The 17,516-nt window shown below is 50.9% G+C and overlaps 1 protein-coding gene across 1 annotated transcript; it reads right to left on the reverse strand.

The window, feature by feature from the left end:
* Window positions 1-6,907: 6,907 nt before the first annotated feature.
* On the reverse strand, window positions 6,908-16,945 carry LOC115503657 (nuclear factor of activated T cells 2 interacting protein). Its single transcript, XM_030299921.1, has 8 exons — window positions 16,435-16,945; window positions 15,699-15,771; window positions 13,414-13,531; window positions 12,721-12,801; window positions 12,444-12,630; window positions 11,098-11,242; window positions 10,856-10,965; window positions 6,908-9,002 (listed from the first exon to the last, which is right to left on the reverse strand). The coding sequence occupies exons 1-8, from the start codon at window positions 16,819-16,821 to the stop codon at window positions 8,844-8,846; spliced, it is 1,260 nt and encodes a 419-aa protein (XP_030155781.1). The 5' UTR covers window positions 16,822-16,945; the 3' UTR covers window positions 6,908-8,843.
* Window positions 16,946-17,516: the final 571 nt, after the last annotated feature.

Consider the following 17,516-nt stretch of genomic DNA (forward strand, 5'->3'; position numbering starts at 1 on the left):
TAAAACAGGAAGCCATCAAAATCCTTGAGGAGAAAGCAGGCAAAAACCTTTTGGACCGTGGCCACAGCAACTTCTTACTCAACATGTCTCCAGAGGCAAGGGAAACAAAAGCAAAAATGAACTACTGGGACCTCATCAAAATAAAAAGCTTCTGCACGGCGAAGGAAACAGTCAGCAAAACTAAAAGGCAACCGACAGAATGGCAGAAGATATTTGCAAATGACAGATCAGATAAAGGGCTAGTATCCAAAATCTATAAAGAACTTATCAAACTCAACACCCAAAAAACAAATAATCCAGAGAAGAAATGGGCAAAAGACATGGATAGACACTTCTCCAGAGAAGACATCCAGATGGCCAACCGACACATGAAAAAATGCTCACCATCACTCATCATCAGGGAAATACAAATCAAAACCACAATGAGATACCACCTCACATCTGTCATAATGGCTAACATTAACAACTCAGGCAACAACAGATGTTGGCGAGGATGCGGAGACAGAGGATCTCTTTTGCATTGCTGGTGGGAATGCAAACTGGTGCAGCCACTCTGGAAAACAGTATGGAGGCTCCTCAAAAAATTAAAAATAGAACTACCCTATGACCCAGCCATTGCACTACTAGGTATTTATCCAAGAGATACAGGTAGGCTGTTTCGAAGGGACACATGCATCCCAATGTTTATAGCAGCATATCAACAATAGCCAAAGTATGGAAAGAGCCCAAATGTCCATTGATGGATGAATGGATAAAGAAGATGTGGTACACACACACACACACACACACACACACACAGTGGAGTATTACTCGGCAATCAAAAAGAATGAAATCTTGCCATTTGCAACTATGTGGATGGAACTAGAGGGTATTATGCTAAGCGAAATTAGTCAGAGAAAGACAAATATCATATGACTTCACTAATATGAGGACTTTAAGATACAAAACAGATGAACATAAGGGAAGGGAAGCAAAAATAATATAAAAACAGGGAGGGGGAAAAACATAAGAGACTCTTAAATACGGAGAACAAACAGAGGTTACTGGAGGGGTTGTGAGGGGGGAATTGGCTAAATGGGTAAGGGGCATTAAGGAATCTACTCCTGAAATCATTGTTGCACTATATGCTAACTAATTTGGATGTAAATTAAAAATAAATTAATTTAAAAAAAGAAAAAATAGGTCACTGAGACAAAAATGAAAATATTAGGCATAAATGCTGATTTATAGTAATTAAAATAGCTTTATTATTCTAATGGAAAAAAAAGGAAAAGAAAACATTTGAGGCAAGGGGCGCCTAGGTGACTCACTCAGTTAAGCATTGGACGCTTGATTTCGGCTCAGGTCATGATCTTCAGGTTGGGAGGGGGTTGAGCCATGCATAGGGCTCTAGCTGACAGCACTGAACTTGCTTGGGATTCTTCTCTGCCCCTCCCCTCCTTGTGCTCTCTCTCTAAATAAATAAATAAACTTGAAGAAGAAGAAGAAGAAGAAGAAGAAGAAGAAGAAGAAGAAGAAGAAGAAGAAGAAACAACCATTTGAGTCACGAATACCCTTCACTTGTGACACCCCATGAGATATGGTCTAAGGGAAAGAAAGAGATAGAAAGGAACTTCCGATTGTGGTCCCTGAATTTACTCAACAAACCATTACTTTGTTCCTGGCATTATGCCAGGTGTCAGACAAGGCAGATTGAATCCCTACCCTCAGGAGGCTGATCTGGAGGAGACAGATATCCATACATATGTAAAATCGCACCTGTGAAAAGGCAAGCCACAGTTTGAAAGAGAATATTTGCAAAGCACGCATCTGACAAGGGACGTGTATCTAGATATATAAACAACTCTTAAAACTAAAGAGGATAACACAATTTTTTAAATGGGCAATAGATTTCTACAGACTTTCACAAGAGATACATGAATGGCCAACAAGTATATGACATTGTTAGTCATTATGGAAAAGACAAATTAAGACCACAATATCACTATGTGAGAATAGCTTTTTAAAAAAAGACAAACTGATCACACCAAGTACTGGAAATGATATGGAGCAACTAAGACCCTCACACGGTACTTGTACGAATGCAAATAGTACAGCTACTTTAGAAAACCGGCAGTTTCCTTCAAAATTAAACACACATTTGCCCATTACTCCACTCCTAGGTATCATCGGAGATGATCACCTAGGAGAATTGAAAACATGCCGCTACAAAACACCCTGTATGCAAATATACATAAGAAGCATTACTGGGGCCCCTGGGTGGCTCAGTCGGTTGAGCGTCTGTCTCTTGATTTTGGCTTGGGTCACCATCTTGTGGCTGTGGGATGGAGCCCCACGTTGGGCTCCGCGCCGGGTATGGAGCCTGCTGAGGATTCTCTCTCTCTCTCCCTCGCTCTCTCTGCCCCTCCCCCCACCTCAAAATAAATAAACATTTTTTTTTAAAGAATCATTATTCATAATAGCCTCCAGAATGAAAAAGCCCCGAGTGTCCACCAGCAGGTGACATTCATACAATGGGGTCAGGGGGAGGGGATTATGCAAATGGCCGGAGGAACCATTTCCGGGCCGTGTACATCTACTAAGACTCATGAACTTTACAGTTCAAGTGAGTGAATGGTTAGGCACGTAAATTAAACTCCAATAAAGTTAAAAATTATTTTATTTTAATTTTTTTTTTACATTCATTTATTTTTGATAGAGACACAGCACAAGAGGGGGAGGGGCAGAGAGAGAAGGAGACACAGAATCCGAGGCAGGTTCCAGGCTCCAAGCTGTCAGCACACAGCCCGACGCGGGGCTCGAACTCACAAAACCGCGAGATCATGCCCTGAGCCCAAGTCGGACGCTCAACTGACGGAGCCACCCAGGCGCCCCTAAAAATTATTTTTAAAAAAGCCTGTGATCCAAATACAGTACCACTGGACATTAATGAAAATAAAACTTTTTGGTTATAAAGGCAAATATCTTTATGCTAATTGCTTTTGCCAAATGGAAAAAAACATTGTGCTCATCTCTGGGCTCAGGCTTTTTCAATCTGATGGATTTCTGGAATAAAATTACTTTTAGGTCAGATAAATAAATCTGTCTGTACAGGTCTATTGGTTTAAACTGGAGCCCAACTTTTTGCTCTACCTGATTTGGAAACTGGTCTGGAAAATACATGTGGAATTTCTTGGGGAAAAAAAAGTTCACCTATGACAAGTGCCACAAAAAAATGACATCTGGGGGCACCTGGGTGGCTCAGTCAGGTAAGCGTCTGACTCTTGGTTTCGGCTCAGGTCATGATCTCACAGTTTGTGGGTTCAAGCCCTGCGTTGGGCTCCAAGCTGACAGCACGGAGCCTGCTTGGGATTCTCTCTCTCCCTCTCTCTCTTCCCCTCTCCTCAAATAAATAAATAAGTAAACTAAATAATAAATAAATAAACAATAAATAAAATAAAATAAAATAAAATAAAATAAAATAAAATAAAATAAATCAACAAAGACAGGTGTATGGGTATGACACGGACTTGATAACAGGGGCATTTGACCTGGTCAGGGAGGTTGAGAGTCTTGCTGAGGAAGTGATCCTTGAGCTCAGATACGGGGGGGGGGGGGGGGGGGGGGGGGGGGGGGGCGGCAAACACTGACTTCCTAAGAGGGGAGAAAAAAACAGTTCCAGGCAGTGGAAAGCTTGTGCAAAGGCCACAGAAGGAAGCATAAGGGACACCAGAATCTGAAAGGAGGGCAGCATGGAGGACAGTGAGGGGAGGGAGGCCGGCCAGGGAGCAGACAGGGGCCAGGCTGGGCCTGGGGCCTAGGACATTTAAAATTGGATTTGCATTGAAGATCCTTCATTTTATTTTATTTTTTTCCAACGTTTTTATTTATTTTTGGGACAGAGAGAGACAGAGCATGAACGGGGGAGGGGCAGAGAGAGAGGGAGACACAGAATCGGAAACAGGCTCCAGGCTCCGAGCCATCAGCCCAGAGCCCGACGCGGGGCTCGAACTCACGGACCGCGAGATCGTGACCTGGCTGAAGTCGGACGCTTAACCAACTGCGCCACCCAGGCGCCCCAAGATCCTTCATTTTAAAATTGGATTTGCATTTAAGATCCTTCTGGCTACACTGGCTACACTGTCCTTGGCTTGGAGGGGGCCAAAGGGGCGGCAGAACTTGTCAGGCGGCTGCAGCAGGAGACCGGGCTGCAGGCCTCGGTGGGATGGAGGGACGTGAGTCGCTCTTAGCCACCTAGGGCAGCTGTGGGTGACGGAGAGGATATGGGGGTTAAGAGGTGTCCAGAGTGACACGGGTTTCTGGCTCATGCGATGAGGAAGTTGTTCATTCAACAAACATTTGTCAGGTAACTAACTACTAGGTATCAGACACCGAGCTAGGGATGTTTGAGAAGAACAAGATAGGGTATTTATTTTCAAGGAGCTTACAGTCTAGCACCGGAGAAAGAGATCGATGGGCAAGAAGAGTCCACTGAGCCAGACCCCTGTTTCGGACTGAGGTGGGGACACACAGAGGACATGGCGGGGGGGGGGGGACTTCCGGAAGGAATGGCAGGGGTGGGGAGATGGGAGGCTGTGAGGCTATAGAAAAAAAAAGCAAAACAGCATCCTGCTACCCCAAGTGTGGCCAGCACGGCCACAACCCCTAGGAGCTCGTTAGAACGGCAACATCTCGGGCCGCACCCCAGAACTGCTGACGCCACGTCTGTTTCCACAAGCTTCCCAGCTCACTTGTGTGCAGGTTCCAGCGTGAGCAGCACGGGTCTTGTCGTAGATCAGGCCCACCTGGCCTTCCATCTGGCTCTGCGCCCGGTGGCTGTGAGGTTTGGGGCGGGTTCACTAATCTGTGCTTCTGTTTCTCTTCTGGAGAATGGGAATAATACCACCACCTACCTCCTAGGTGCTCTTTGGATGAATGAGGTTACGAAAAGTACCAAGCTTCGCATGTGACACCAAGTAAGGGCCTACTACAATTTTGAAGGTGTTTTTTTAAAAAAATTTGCTAACGTTTATTTATTTTTGAGAGAGACAGAGCGTGAGCAGGGGAGGGGCAGAGAGACAGAGAGACAGAAATCCGAAGCAGGCTGCAGGCTCTGAGCTGTCAGAGCCCTGAGCTGTCAGGGCTCGAACTCATGAGCCGAAGTCGGGTGCCTAACTAAGCCACCCAGGCACCCAGTTTTGAAGGTTTTTCATCAGGAGAGTGTTGTTTTTTTTATTGTTTTTTTTAATGTTTATTTTTGAGAGAGAGACAGAGCATGAACTGGGGAGGGACAGAGAGAGAGGGAGACACAGAATCCGAAGTAGGCTCCAGGCTCGGAGCTGTCGGCACAGAGCCCAATGCGGAGCCTGAACTCATGAACTGCAAGGTCGTGCCCTGAGCCGAAGTCAGAAGCTTAACCTACTGAGCCACCCAGGCACCCCTGTTTGTTGGCTTTGTTTTTGGTTTTTTTCGGGAGAGTTCAGAAAGACCACCTGACAGGCCACCTGGCTGGCTCAGTGGGAAGAGCATGGGACTCTTGATATTGGGGTTGTAAGTTCAAGCCTCACATTGGGTGCAGAGATCACTTAAAATCTTTAAAAAAAAAAAAAAGAAAAAAAAAAAAGAAAAGAAAATAGGGGTGCCAGTTTGGCTCAGTTGGTGGAGGGTGTGACTCTTGATCTCCGGATTGTGAGTTAGAGACCCATGTTGGGTGTAAGAGATTGCTTAAAAATAAAATCCTTAAGGGACACCTAGGTGGCTGACTGGTTAGGTGTCTGACTTCGGCTCAGGTTATGATCTTAAGGTCTGTGGGTTCGAGCCCCATATCGGGCTCTGTGCTGAGAGCTCAGAATCTGGAGCCTGCTTTAGATTCTGTGTCTCCCTCTCTGTGCTTCTCCCCAGCTTATACTCTCTCTCTCTCTCTCTCTCTCTCTCTCAATAATAAATAAACTTTTAAAAATTATTTTAAAAAATAATAAATAAAATCCATAAAAATAAATAACATTTTAGTATATGTGCTGCCAAAGCGAGCACAGAATAAATAACATTTTAAAATAAAATAAAATGACCACCTGAGAAGTGATCAATCCCTTTGATCAAAAGGATGAATAACCTCTCAACATAGAAGGAATGCAAATTCTTTTAAAATAAGTAGTCTTTCCCATCTCCTCCCCAGATTCAGGGCTGGGGAAGAAGAAACCGGAATCTTCTAGCACTTGCTAATGGATTTATAAAGAGGTCCAGTCACTGTGGTCAGCAACCTCGCACTGCTGAAGAGAGAGACCAGGTGGGAGGATACACGTTCAGTGACCGGTGATTCTACTCCTGGAGAGAAACCTGAGAAAAATCTCAGCCAGGGACCCCAACAGGCTCACTACAATGTTGCAATGGCAACATCCTGGGGCTGGAACTGGGTTGGGTTACCAGAGACAGAAGTCCTCAAATAGCAGTGATTTAGGCAGGACGGAAGTAGCTCCCCCTCCCAGGAAAGCCCCGAGGTCAGCAGTGGAGGACTGGTAGGATGCTGCAGAGAGGCTGGGGCCCAGGCTCCGTCTCTCCGTCTCTCCGTGTCCTGTGTCACCTGCACGGCTTCTTTTCCCAAGGTCGCCACGTGTCCGCAGGGCTGTTCTACGTCCAGCAGCAGGAAGACAGCGAAGGAGAGGGGCTCCTGCCACCCTCTTTGGGAAATGTTCTGCGAGGTGCGCCCCTCTCCCCCTTACACCCACCAGCCTGAACTGGCAGCTGGCGACAACGGAGGCTGGCTGTCCTCCCTCTGAAGTCTCCGTGCTTTGCTAAAAACCGGGGTCTCTGCTTACCCTGGAAGGAGTAACAATGGATGCAAGGTGACAACTAATGGACTGTCACAGGGGCTGTAGTGGGGGGTCCCGGGGGGGGGGGGGTTACAAAGACAGAAACCCTCAAGGAGGCGCAAGGTGAATGTACTCCCGTTTATTTTGTTAAGGCCGAATACACAATTTTAACGTATCCAAACGTATTAATGGACAAAATGAGATCTGAAAAAAATGAGTTATGCCATATCGTGGATTATTTCAATGTTACAGAGGCTTCTATTTTTCTCACATTATAAGGTCAAAGGAATGCCACATTCCAACAAAAGTTTTTAGAAGGTGACATACTTTTGTCAGAATGATACCACCTATCAGTGGCAAATTAATGGCTTTATTAGTAGACAGCGCTGAGAAGTCTGGCTCATTCTGTGGTGAAAATAAAACCTGGATCTCATAGGCGAAGTTGAATGCAAATCGTTTAAAAGTAATATTCAATATTCAGCAGCCGGTACGGCCCGGAATCAGCCGATGCGAACAAATGTTCGCCCACACAGAACAGAGGCCAGCCGACGTGCATCGCGGGGTGTGATGGCTGGACCTCGGCCCTACTTAGTGGCCGAAACGTGCAAGGGCAAACTAAGGGGCCAAGAGCAGAAAATGTAAAATATCTAAACGACTTTTAAATAAGAAATCAAAAAGCAACAAATGATACGACAAAATAGTTCACGCACGTAACATCCAAACTGAGAATTTCTGTTCGGTGAAGGACACCCCTAAAGAATCAAGCGCGAGCGCCGGTCCTCGAGCCGTCGGCAGCGGTCACGGCAGCGCACAGAAAGGGAGCCCGAAAGGCTGCGGGGCACGTGCGAAGAAATTCCCGGAAGTGCCGGTGAGCGGATGGATGTGCGTTGAAACACGGCACCACTTTCCTCCCCACGGGCTGGCAAAAGTTGGAAAGCAGGGCAGTAACAAGAGCTGGTGAGGCTGAGGAGAAACGGGGACCCTCCAGGGGGAGGCTCCGTGGCCATTCGTGAGAAAAATTTGGTAGAACCACAGGGAAATGAACCCGTCCGCCCCGTAATCCCATCCTGGGGGCTGATGTTGGAGAACCTGCCACGCAAGCGCGGAAGGAGACCCATGAACGCATAAGATGCAGCCGAGGCCCCCCTGAGGAACACCAACGAGCCCTTCGAGCGATGAATCCCACGTAGAATAAGCACCACGTATTGAGCGAGGAAAGAAACAGCACGAGATCTACAGCACGGCGCTACCGCACGTGGCAAAAGTGTATTCAACACACACATCAGTGCGTCTTACGAGGATGCGTTTGTATTCAAAGACGCGCGATATCCGCACACTCGAATGGGTGCTTAGGCTGGCATGAGCAGGGAAGAGACAGCCGTAAAACCAGAGAAGCCTTTCGTAGACTAGCATCGGGAGATCCAAACAAAAAGAGCTCGAGGTGTTCAATTATGTCTTAAACAACGTGTGTGCCTCAGGAAGGTGCCTATAAAGGGTCCTGGGGTGAGGAAGACATCCAAAGCTGAGGATCCACTAGACCCTGTCTGCCTGGGCTTAAGTGAGCGCGTGTGGGGCCTGGACCATTTATCTTCCTGCAGGCCGGGGAACCACACTCGTGTAGGTGCCTCAAACTTTACCTGCTAGCCCCCTGGGGCCACACTGCTGGTCCCAGCTCCCAGACATCCCAGGCCTGGAATCCACACCCACCCCTCGTTTATTCCCACTCGCTCTAAATAGGAGCACTTGCATAAAAACATTTGCATAAAAACATTTCCAGGAAGGAAAGGGGCTCGGTGGGAGTGAGGGATACCTTCCCCGTGTCCTGGGGGGCTGCGAACGCAGCATACCCAGTGGGCGGAGCCACAGTCCACCCAGGACGGCAAGAACCACACAACTAACCAAGTAACTAACGGCTTGAAACCAGGGTCAACGGGAGAGGGGGTCAAAGTTCGCTGCTAGATTTTGCTTCAGCTTAAAGATAAGCCCATACAGGGCCAAAAGGGGCAGCTGTCCTCCCCCAAGTCCAGGCGGCACGTCAAAACAGGGCGCGGGGTTTCAGCCCCAGACCTCGATGAGGTCCCCAGATTCCATGCCCAGATCAGTGGGCAGCTCCTTGCCTGAGAGCTTTGTCCCATCAAAGAAGAAGGAGAGCTTGTGGCCTGAGAGTCCCATGGCCTCCTCGTAGCGGGACATGAGGGTCTTGAGAGGAGAATCCTGGACAGAGAAGAAAAAAATGGATGTAAGAATTCGAAAAGATGGGGTGGAGGGGAGGGGAGGGGGTGCCTGGGCGGCTCAGTCAATAGAACATGTGACGCTTGCTCATGGGGTTGAGCCTCATGTTGGGTGTAGAGGTGACTTAAAAATAAAATCTTTAACGGGTTGCCTGGGTGGCTCAGTCGGATGAGCGTCTGACTTCGGCTCGGGTCACAGTCTCACGGTTTGTGAGTTCGAGCCCCGCATTAGGCTCTGTGCTGACAGCTTGAAGCCTGGAGCCTGCTTTGGATTCTGTGTCTCCCGCTCTCTCTGCCTCTCCTGCTCATGCTCTGTCTCTCGCTCTCTCTCTCTCTCTCTCTCTCAAAAATAAATAAGCATTAAAAAAACTAAAAAAACAAAAAAACCTCACAATTGATAAATAATTAATAAACATTAAAAATTTTCAATTAAAAAAATCTTAAGAAAAAAAAGAATTTGAAAAGAGGGGCTGAGAACTTATAGAGATGTACAGAGGACTCAGGACAGAGAGGACAAGGGGACAAATCAAGTCAGAGCCCACGGAGGGGAAGGCGAGTGGACAGAGAAGCTAGCACAGCCGGGTCCCTCTCTAGGGGACCGGGCCACAGAGGCTAAGGCTTAGGCTGCAGGCTCCGGGTCAGGTGGGTTCTGCAAGCCCCAAGCTCCTCACCTACCAATGGAGGCGTCTGTTGCAGTGAAGAAGACAGCCCAGATCCTAGAGTGAGGATGGCCCGAGCTGCAGGCCAGGCTCTCCCACTCGGCTCATGTGTGACCTTGGGCAAGGGCCCTGGTAAGTGTGAATGTGACCATTTCCCATTTCCAGATGGGAAACAGGGCCTTTGCGGATGTAATCAGGTGAAGTCAAGGGCACACTCGCTGAGGGTGGGCCCCAGCGTCTGGCATCCTTGCAAGAAAACACACAGGCAGAGACACACAGGGAGGACACCCCGTGACGACAGAGGCAGACACTGAGGGAGGGGGCGGGCGCAGCTGCAGGCCAAGGAGTGCCCAGGACCGGCGGCCACCTCCAGGAGTCAGGAAGAAGCAAGGAGCGTTTCTTTTTTTTTTTTTTTTTTTTTTCAACGTTTATTTATTTTTGGGACAGAGAGAGACAGAGCATGAACGGGGGAGGCGCAGAGAGAGAGGGAGACACAGAATCAGAAACAGGCTCCAGGCTCTGAGCCATCAGCCCAGAGCCCGACGCGGGGCTCGAACTCACGGACCGCGAGATCGTGACCTGGCTGAAGTCGGACGCTTAACCGACTGTGCCACCCAGGCGCCCCGCAAGGAGCGTTTCTGCCCGGAGCCTTAGAGCACGGCCCCTGCTGAGCACTCAGCTTCGACTCCTGGCCTCTAGGACCGTGTGAGAATACGGTTGTTTTAAGCCACCCGGTTTGTAGTGTTTTGCTACAGCAGCCCCAGGAACAGACACTGCAAATTATCCCGCCTCTCTAGACCCGTGTCCCTATGTGTTAAATGAGGGCAACGACAGTGGTTTCCACGCAATGTCACCGTGAAGTTCACCAACACCCTGACTGGGAAGTTAATTATCTCTAGCATGGGGACTGTCACTCAGAAGCCTGGCGCTGTTGTTCTGTTTCACTGGTTACCGTCCAAGGGTCCTTTCCATTTTAAGCAGGAGTCGGGAGACTAGAGCAGAGGTTCCCAGCACGAGGGGGATCAAAGCTGAACAGTGGGCTCTCCACACTCTCTAGGACGGGCAGGAACCCAAACTGCTCGGGACTCGGGGGGAGCCACCCGCTGGTAACTGACCAGAGAGACACGGTCGGCAGAGGAAAGGGTGAGGGGCCCGGACAGCCATCTCTCCCACTCACCGGAGACAGCGAGACTTCCAGCATCTGGTGTTTCTCCTTGCCCTGCACCCGCAGCTGGAGCAGGCGGGACATCTCTGAGGTCTCCGGAGAACTTGCTAGCACCACGCAGTCTGTGGGAGGCAGGATCGGGAAGCCAGGCTTAAGGGGGGGACTGGAAGCAGGGCCCCCTCCGGGCCTTTTCCTCTATCCCCTCCCTGTGGCCAAAGCCTCCTCAAGGCTCCACCTCCCTGCCTTCCTCTCACCAATGATGTCAGCCACTCCAAGCTTTAGGGTCCTGGGAGTGGCAGTAGGGGACAGCTCTGTCTCTCCGAAGAGCAAAAGGATCCTGCTTGGGGACACCCCGAGATGGGTGGCCATGTGGTCCACCACACTCTGTAGGGGCTCCGACTGGCGAGGGGACAAGAAGCAAAGGAGGCCACCTCCTGACGTGCCCCGTCCCCCCCTCCCCCCCCACGTTTCTGGCCTTTGCTACCCGCTGAGCTCCTCAGCTGGGAGTCCCATAGATTTACCTGGCAAAGTACAGAATAAAGTCACGTCCATATGGGGTTCGGGGAGGTAACACAAAGAAATGAAGCAGCCGTGGATTAAGAGGGAAAAGGGCAGGGGTGGGGAATGAGGCAAACTGGATCTCATACGCCCCCTCTAACAGGCCAGCTGTCCCCAGCTCTGGCTGATGGGTGCTATGTGGGAGCACAGGCCAGTGCAACTACTCCTTCCTATTTAAGAGAAGCCAGGCAACCGGTCCTTTGGATGAAATCACTCATTGAGGTGGGTGGCAACGAACACACGTCTGAAAAGCATTCTGCGTCCACGGGACAAAAAAAGTAAGACGCGCTGTCGATAAAAGCCATGGGCTGCGTGTTCGCAAGGCCTGGCTTCGCTGCTTGCCTGACACGTCGCTGCTGCTCAATAAATGGTTATTTCTGTTGTCACTCTTGTTTTGGAATTGGGCTCATCCCTACAAAAATAGTCGTTTCCACCAGGAAGCTGGGGGAGCTCAGAGCGAACGGGTGACATCTGTGACTAACACAGTTTAAAAGCAGGCACCAGGGGCGCCTGGGTGGCCCAGTCGGTTGGGCGGCCGACTTCGGCTCAGGTCATGATCTCGCGGTCCGTGAGTTCGAGCCCCGCGTCGGGCTCTGTGCTGACAGCTCAGAGCCTGGAGCCTGTTTCAGATTCTGTGTCTCCCTCTCTCTGACCCTCCCCTGTTCATGCTCTGTCTTTCTCTGTCTCAAAAATAAATAAACGTTAAAAAAAAATTAAAAAAAAAAAAAGCAGGCACCAAGGGGCAGCACGGGGTCCGAGGGAAGGAACAGAGGAGGGGGCTACCAAGCAAAGCTTCTCAGGAGGCTTAAGTGGAGCCTTGAAGGGTGGGTGGGAAGTTTGCTGGAGAAGAGAGAGTGAGGGAAAGACAATCGAGACAAAGGGAAGAGCGAACCCAAGACATGGTGGAGGCGGGGGGCGGCGGGGAACCTGGAAGGGCACTGGCTGGATGGGGAAAGCAAGACACGGTCCCTTCTGCCCTGACACCACACTCGCCCACAGGCAGCTCCGGGGACCCCTCCCCCACGGCCCTTCAGGCACTTACCATCCTCATGGGCAACCTGATCACATCAGCCCGGCACCTGATTTTCAGTGGGAAGAGCCGGGGGCTCGATGGAAGGGTGGGACCCTCCACTAGGACCACCTCATCCTCTTGGTTCTGGTGATCTTGGCCCTGGCGCTGCTTGGGACTCAGGCAGGAACGGAGATCTTGCAGGCGTTTGTTCACCTCCCTGGGGTGCAGGAAGGACGGTGGGTCAGCCAGGGTGGGCCACCCACCAAACCGCCCCTCTTTACCCCGGCGAGCCCCCTGCCCTTGGTACCTTAACTTCTGGAGTGCCCGAGTATGCTTCCTGCTTTTGGTTCTCGGAGGAGGCGGAGACAAAGGAGAGGTGTCTTGAAACCTACAAAGAGAAGCGAGGGCTGGGACGGAGGAAGAGGAAGGGACCCCAGTCCCATGTGTCTCCTCCTGAGCTACCAAGGAGGTAGCTCCTTGGTCCTGGGCACCAACACGGGGAAGTGGATTATCAAGAGGGAACACCTTCCAGTGACATCATCCTGTGGACACGGGGAGGTAAGGTCAGAGAAAACCTGAGCCATCATTTTTATACCCACGGGACCCAAATATTAGCAAGGAAAATGCCTAAGTTTTAAGGTAAATTGCTTTCCTTGGGGCGCCTGGGTGGCTCAGTCGGCTAAGCGTCCGACTTCGACTCAGGTCATGATCTCCCAGTTCGTGAGTTCGAGCCCCCCATAGGGCTGTCCGCTGTCGGCACAGAGCCCACTTCAGATCTTCTGTTCCCCTCTCTCTCTCTGCCCCTCCCCTACTTAAAATAAGTAAATAAACTTTAAAAAAATGTTTACAAAAAAACAACTTCATTCCTCCCTGAGCCTCAAGACTCCCTCCATCCCTTCTCCTTACCCTTTCAGGAGCCACCCAAGGATCCTGCCCACCTCAGCCCACGCCTCCGGCTCCCCTTCTGCTCCTGGGGTCCCAGTGCCCCAGCCTCACTCACAGAAACACCTCCTTTGTCTTCTCTTCTGCATCTCTACTCCTCAGCTTCTTCTTCCAAGGCGAATCTGGAAACGGGGCATCTTCAGCATGCGGACTGCTAGAATCTGCCATATCGGCCTCTGGGAACAAAGGAGGACAAGTGGAAGGGGTAGGCTAAGAGAGAGCAGCGAGAGGCCAAGGAGAGGCAAGTCAGGGGTTTCACAAGGTCCTGAGAAAGCTGGAGACTGAGGGGTCTCAAGAAACACACACACACACACACACACAATAATGCTGGGAAAGTGCTCAAGGGGCAGGAGTCATAGGGAAATGCCTGGTGCAGAGAAAACGATGAGTGGAGGTGTCTGAACCTCATGCTAAGGCACGAGCCGGCACGGAAGTGGGGACGATCGGAAGGTGGGCCACTCCAACTAAGTTATGATTAACTTAATCTCCTTTTTTGATCACATGCCGCCCACATATAAAATACGCACGATCTAGGAAATATGTTATTTACTTAATACACACGTGTTCCTTATGACACATGCACATACTACCGTGTATGTGACAGAACAAACTTCAAACCAGATGTTGGCAAAGGACGATTTTTTTTTTTTAATTGTTCCTCTTATTTTCTTCCTGTACTGGATTGGATGGGCATAGACAGACCACGTAGGTACGGGGCAGGAGGCAGCATGGCACAGGGAGGGAACGAGGTACGGAGCAGTATAGGCCCTCTGAGCCCATGTTTCTCAAATTTCTCCCATGTGAGCATGATTACCACATTTTGTCATATCTCTGTAATACTTAGTATCTTTTTTTAATCACTCAATTTAACTACAACTCCTTATAACAGGAAACTAGAGGTTTATTCTAGAACACAGAAGCTCTTTTTTCATTTGTTTGCCATTAACCAAAGATCATCATTAACCATAAAAATAAACACTGCAAAAACAAAGCAATGATAATACATCCTAGATCGGTGGTTCTTGACCAGAGGCAATTTTGCCTCCCAAGGGATATGTGGCAATGTCTCGAGACAATTTTTGTTGTCATGATGAGGAGGCGGAGGGAGTCGGAGTGTGTGACGCTGGCCCCTGGTGGGTAGAGGTCACAATGCTGCTACACATCCTACAATGCACAGGACGGGTCCCCACAAAGAATTACTCAGTGCAAATGTCAGTGAGGTCAAGGCTGAGCAACTCTGTCCTCGATAAATGTGGCAGCCGGTAGACACACGAGATTCTGCATTTCTGCCAAGCTCCCGGGAGACGCCTGGCGCACCTGGGCCTACATTTGAAGCAGCAAGGACAGAGGTACCTTTGCACGACTACGTTCCAGGTACCATCCTAACCATACATGTAGCCCAAGAGAGGGCTCCTTATGTATACTCTCTAATTAATTCTCACCCAAATCCTCTGGCGTAGGACCACTATTACCCCTAGTTTTCTGATGACGAAACAAGGTCGCACAGCTACTAAAAGGTAGAGCTGAGATTCAAACCCAGGCCAGCTGGTTCCTAAATCAGCTGTTGATCACCCTACCATACTTGCTCCCGGTACAGAAGGCCTGGCCCAAGGTCTGCATTTGGACCCCTGGATCCCTTCCTCATTAAACTTGACTCCTATTCACTGCCTTTGGGTGGTTCACAAAACATCACGTCACTGAGGGAGGACCAGTTCTGATAAGATTCAAAGGACACCATGCTGGCTCCAGAGTGTTCCCAAGGAACTTGTTGCAGATGTACCACGATGTTACAGATTCTCAACCCCTCCTCCTCCCCTGCCCCCAGGAATACAGAATCAGAATCTCTGGAGATGGCCTAGAAATCTGGAGATTAGCACACTCTTGTGCCTATCAGGTTGGGGGAAGGGCAGTTTGACAGCCCTTTCTGTGCCTCCTGGTGAACACTCATCTCATTTCAGGACAGAAGCTTTTGTCTGGCTAGGTTGAAGGAGTCATGCCTTTCCCTTGAGCCTCAGGAAAAATATGAACCGCAGGAGCTCCTGGGAATTTCTGGCGTCCGTGGGTGGCTCAGTCGGTTAAGCATCCGACTTCGGCTCAGGTCATGATCTCACATTCTGTGAGTTCGAGCCCCGCGTCGGGCTCTGTGCTGACAGCTCGGAGCCTGGAGCCTGCTTGGGAGTCTGTGTCTCCCTCTCTCTCTGCCCCTCCCCTGCTCACGCTCTCTCTCCCTCTTAAAAATAAATAAACATTAAAAAGAATAATAATAAACCGCAGAGATGTAAACTCCAGGAAGCTTCCTCAGAGAGGCCAGCACTGGGCTCCTCTCTGGAAGTCTGCCCCTACCTTCCTCAGCTTCTGGAGGACAGAGTTTCAGGAGGGACAGGTGATCTGGGATGAGATGAAGGCTGCTTTTCACCTGTAAAGACAAAAGTGAATCAGTCCCAAGTCCTCCCTCTACTGAAAGGGAAACAGGATGACTCATCCCGTCCTCCAGCTCTCAAGTCCAAGTCCTCTCTGGGCGAGTTAGGAGCCCAGCTTCCACAAGATCCAAATTAGAGTACCCTTACTGCTACAAGTCCTTTCCCTAAGGCATTAGTTTTTCTTTTACGCTCTTACTAGGTTGCCACCCATCCTGCTACCTTGGAATCCTGGGGAATCCCAGCTTCCTAGCTCACCCTCCCACCAGGGGACCCAGCTTCCTGGAGTCCCCAGTCTTCTCTGAACTTCCATGACCCCAGCTTCCTGGATCCTTAGCAATGGGCCCCAACCTCAAAACCCAACATGCCCCAAATCCCAGCCCCAGGTCCTGCCAGCCCCTCTCAGAAGCATAAGGGATCCCGGCCCCTTAGCCTCTCTCTGCTTCTGACACTCCAGCTCCCGGGAATCCCAAACTCCTAACACACTCCAAACCTCTTCACCTCTCCAAACTGCAGAAACGTCAGGAACCCTGCATCTCTCTGCTTCCAAGGCCCCAACTCCCGCGTCCGTTTAGTCCCCCAAGACCAATCCCAGAAGCCTAATCTGAGCAGTCCCTAGACCCAGCCCTTCTGCGTTAGCCCTCCCGGGGACCGCGCTGCACCTTCCCGGAGTACACCGGAACAACCGGTGCCTCCCCCGGATCCAGCAGCAGCCGCCGCCGCCGCCTGACCGGGGCCCGCGGGGCTCCGGCGGGCGGTGCGTCCGCCCCTTCGCTGTCACTGTCGCTGTCGTCCCGGGGGGCAGCCGGCACTGGGGGCTCCGGGTGAGGGACTTCGACCGAGTCCGCAGCGCTGCGCGTTGTTGCGACCTCCAGGATATCTTCGTCGCTGTCGCTGACCAAGTCCACAAACACCGAGTCCAGGGTGGGCCGGCCTGGAGACCGAGGGACGCGAGGACGCCGGCCCCGGCCGCCCCGGGACCCGCGAGCCCCTCGGCCGACACCGCCGCCCCGGGATCGGCGGCCCCGTTTCCTCACCGGCTCCGCCATGGCACACACCAGCCGACCACAGACCACCGCCTCTAGACGCCTCGCCCGGCCCCCTTCAGCGACCTGCGCCCCTCATTGGGTAAACCGTCTGCTAGTCAACACCTCTCCCTGCCCACACCCCCTGGCTCCTCCTCCCCGCCTTCTCATTGGTAGCTACATCCGCCCACCATGCATCCACCACTGAAACCAAGGCGCCAAAGATTCCAATCATCCTCGGCGCAATCAGCGTGGCTTTCGATTCGTTCCGGCTCGCCCATTGGTCGTCTGCCTCTCTTCCTGACCAGCCCACTCCAGGCCCGCCCATTAAATCGACGCGTGTTCCCGGTTGGTGAGCGAGCGGGGCATCCTGGGAATTGTAGTCCTCAAGCCCTCCGACTACAAAGTGAAGGAAGACGGCCTCCGAATTTTTAGAAACCGCGGAACCAAGCTTTAGTCCTCTCCATTATCGCCGTTATCGTTTCCCGCAACTACGTTGTGGGCTAATTCCACTCATCGCCACCCCGACACACGCGCCCCTGCTCCGTGCAGAACCCACCCGGTACACACCCCGGCCCAGCACTTCAACGCCACTCAACTCTGAACTACCTCCCACATCACACATATCACACATACCCTCCCTCACACCCGACTGCCCCCACAGACGGGCTTCACGCGCAGTGTTAACACAACACACGCCCTCGCGCAACACCCGCCCA

The sequence above is a fragment of the Lynx canadensis genome, chromosome E3 (genome assembly GCF_007474595.2).
Source record: "Lynx canadensis isolate LIC74 chromosome E3, mLynCan4.pri.v2, whole genome shotgun sequence".
NCBI lineage: Eukaryota > Metazoa > Chordata > Mammalia > Carnivora > Felidae > Lynx > Lynx canadensis.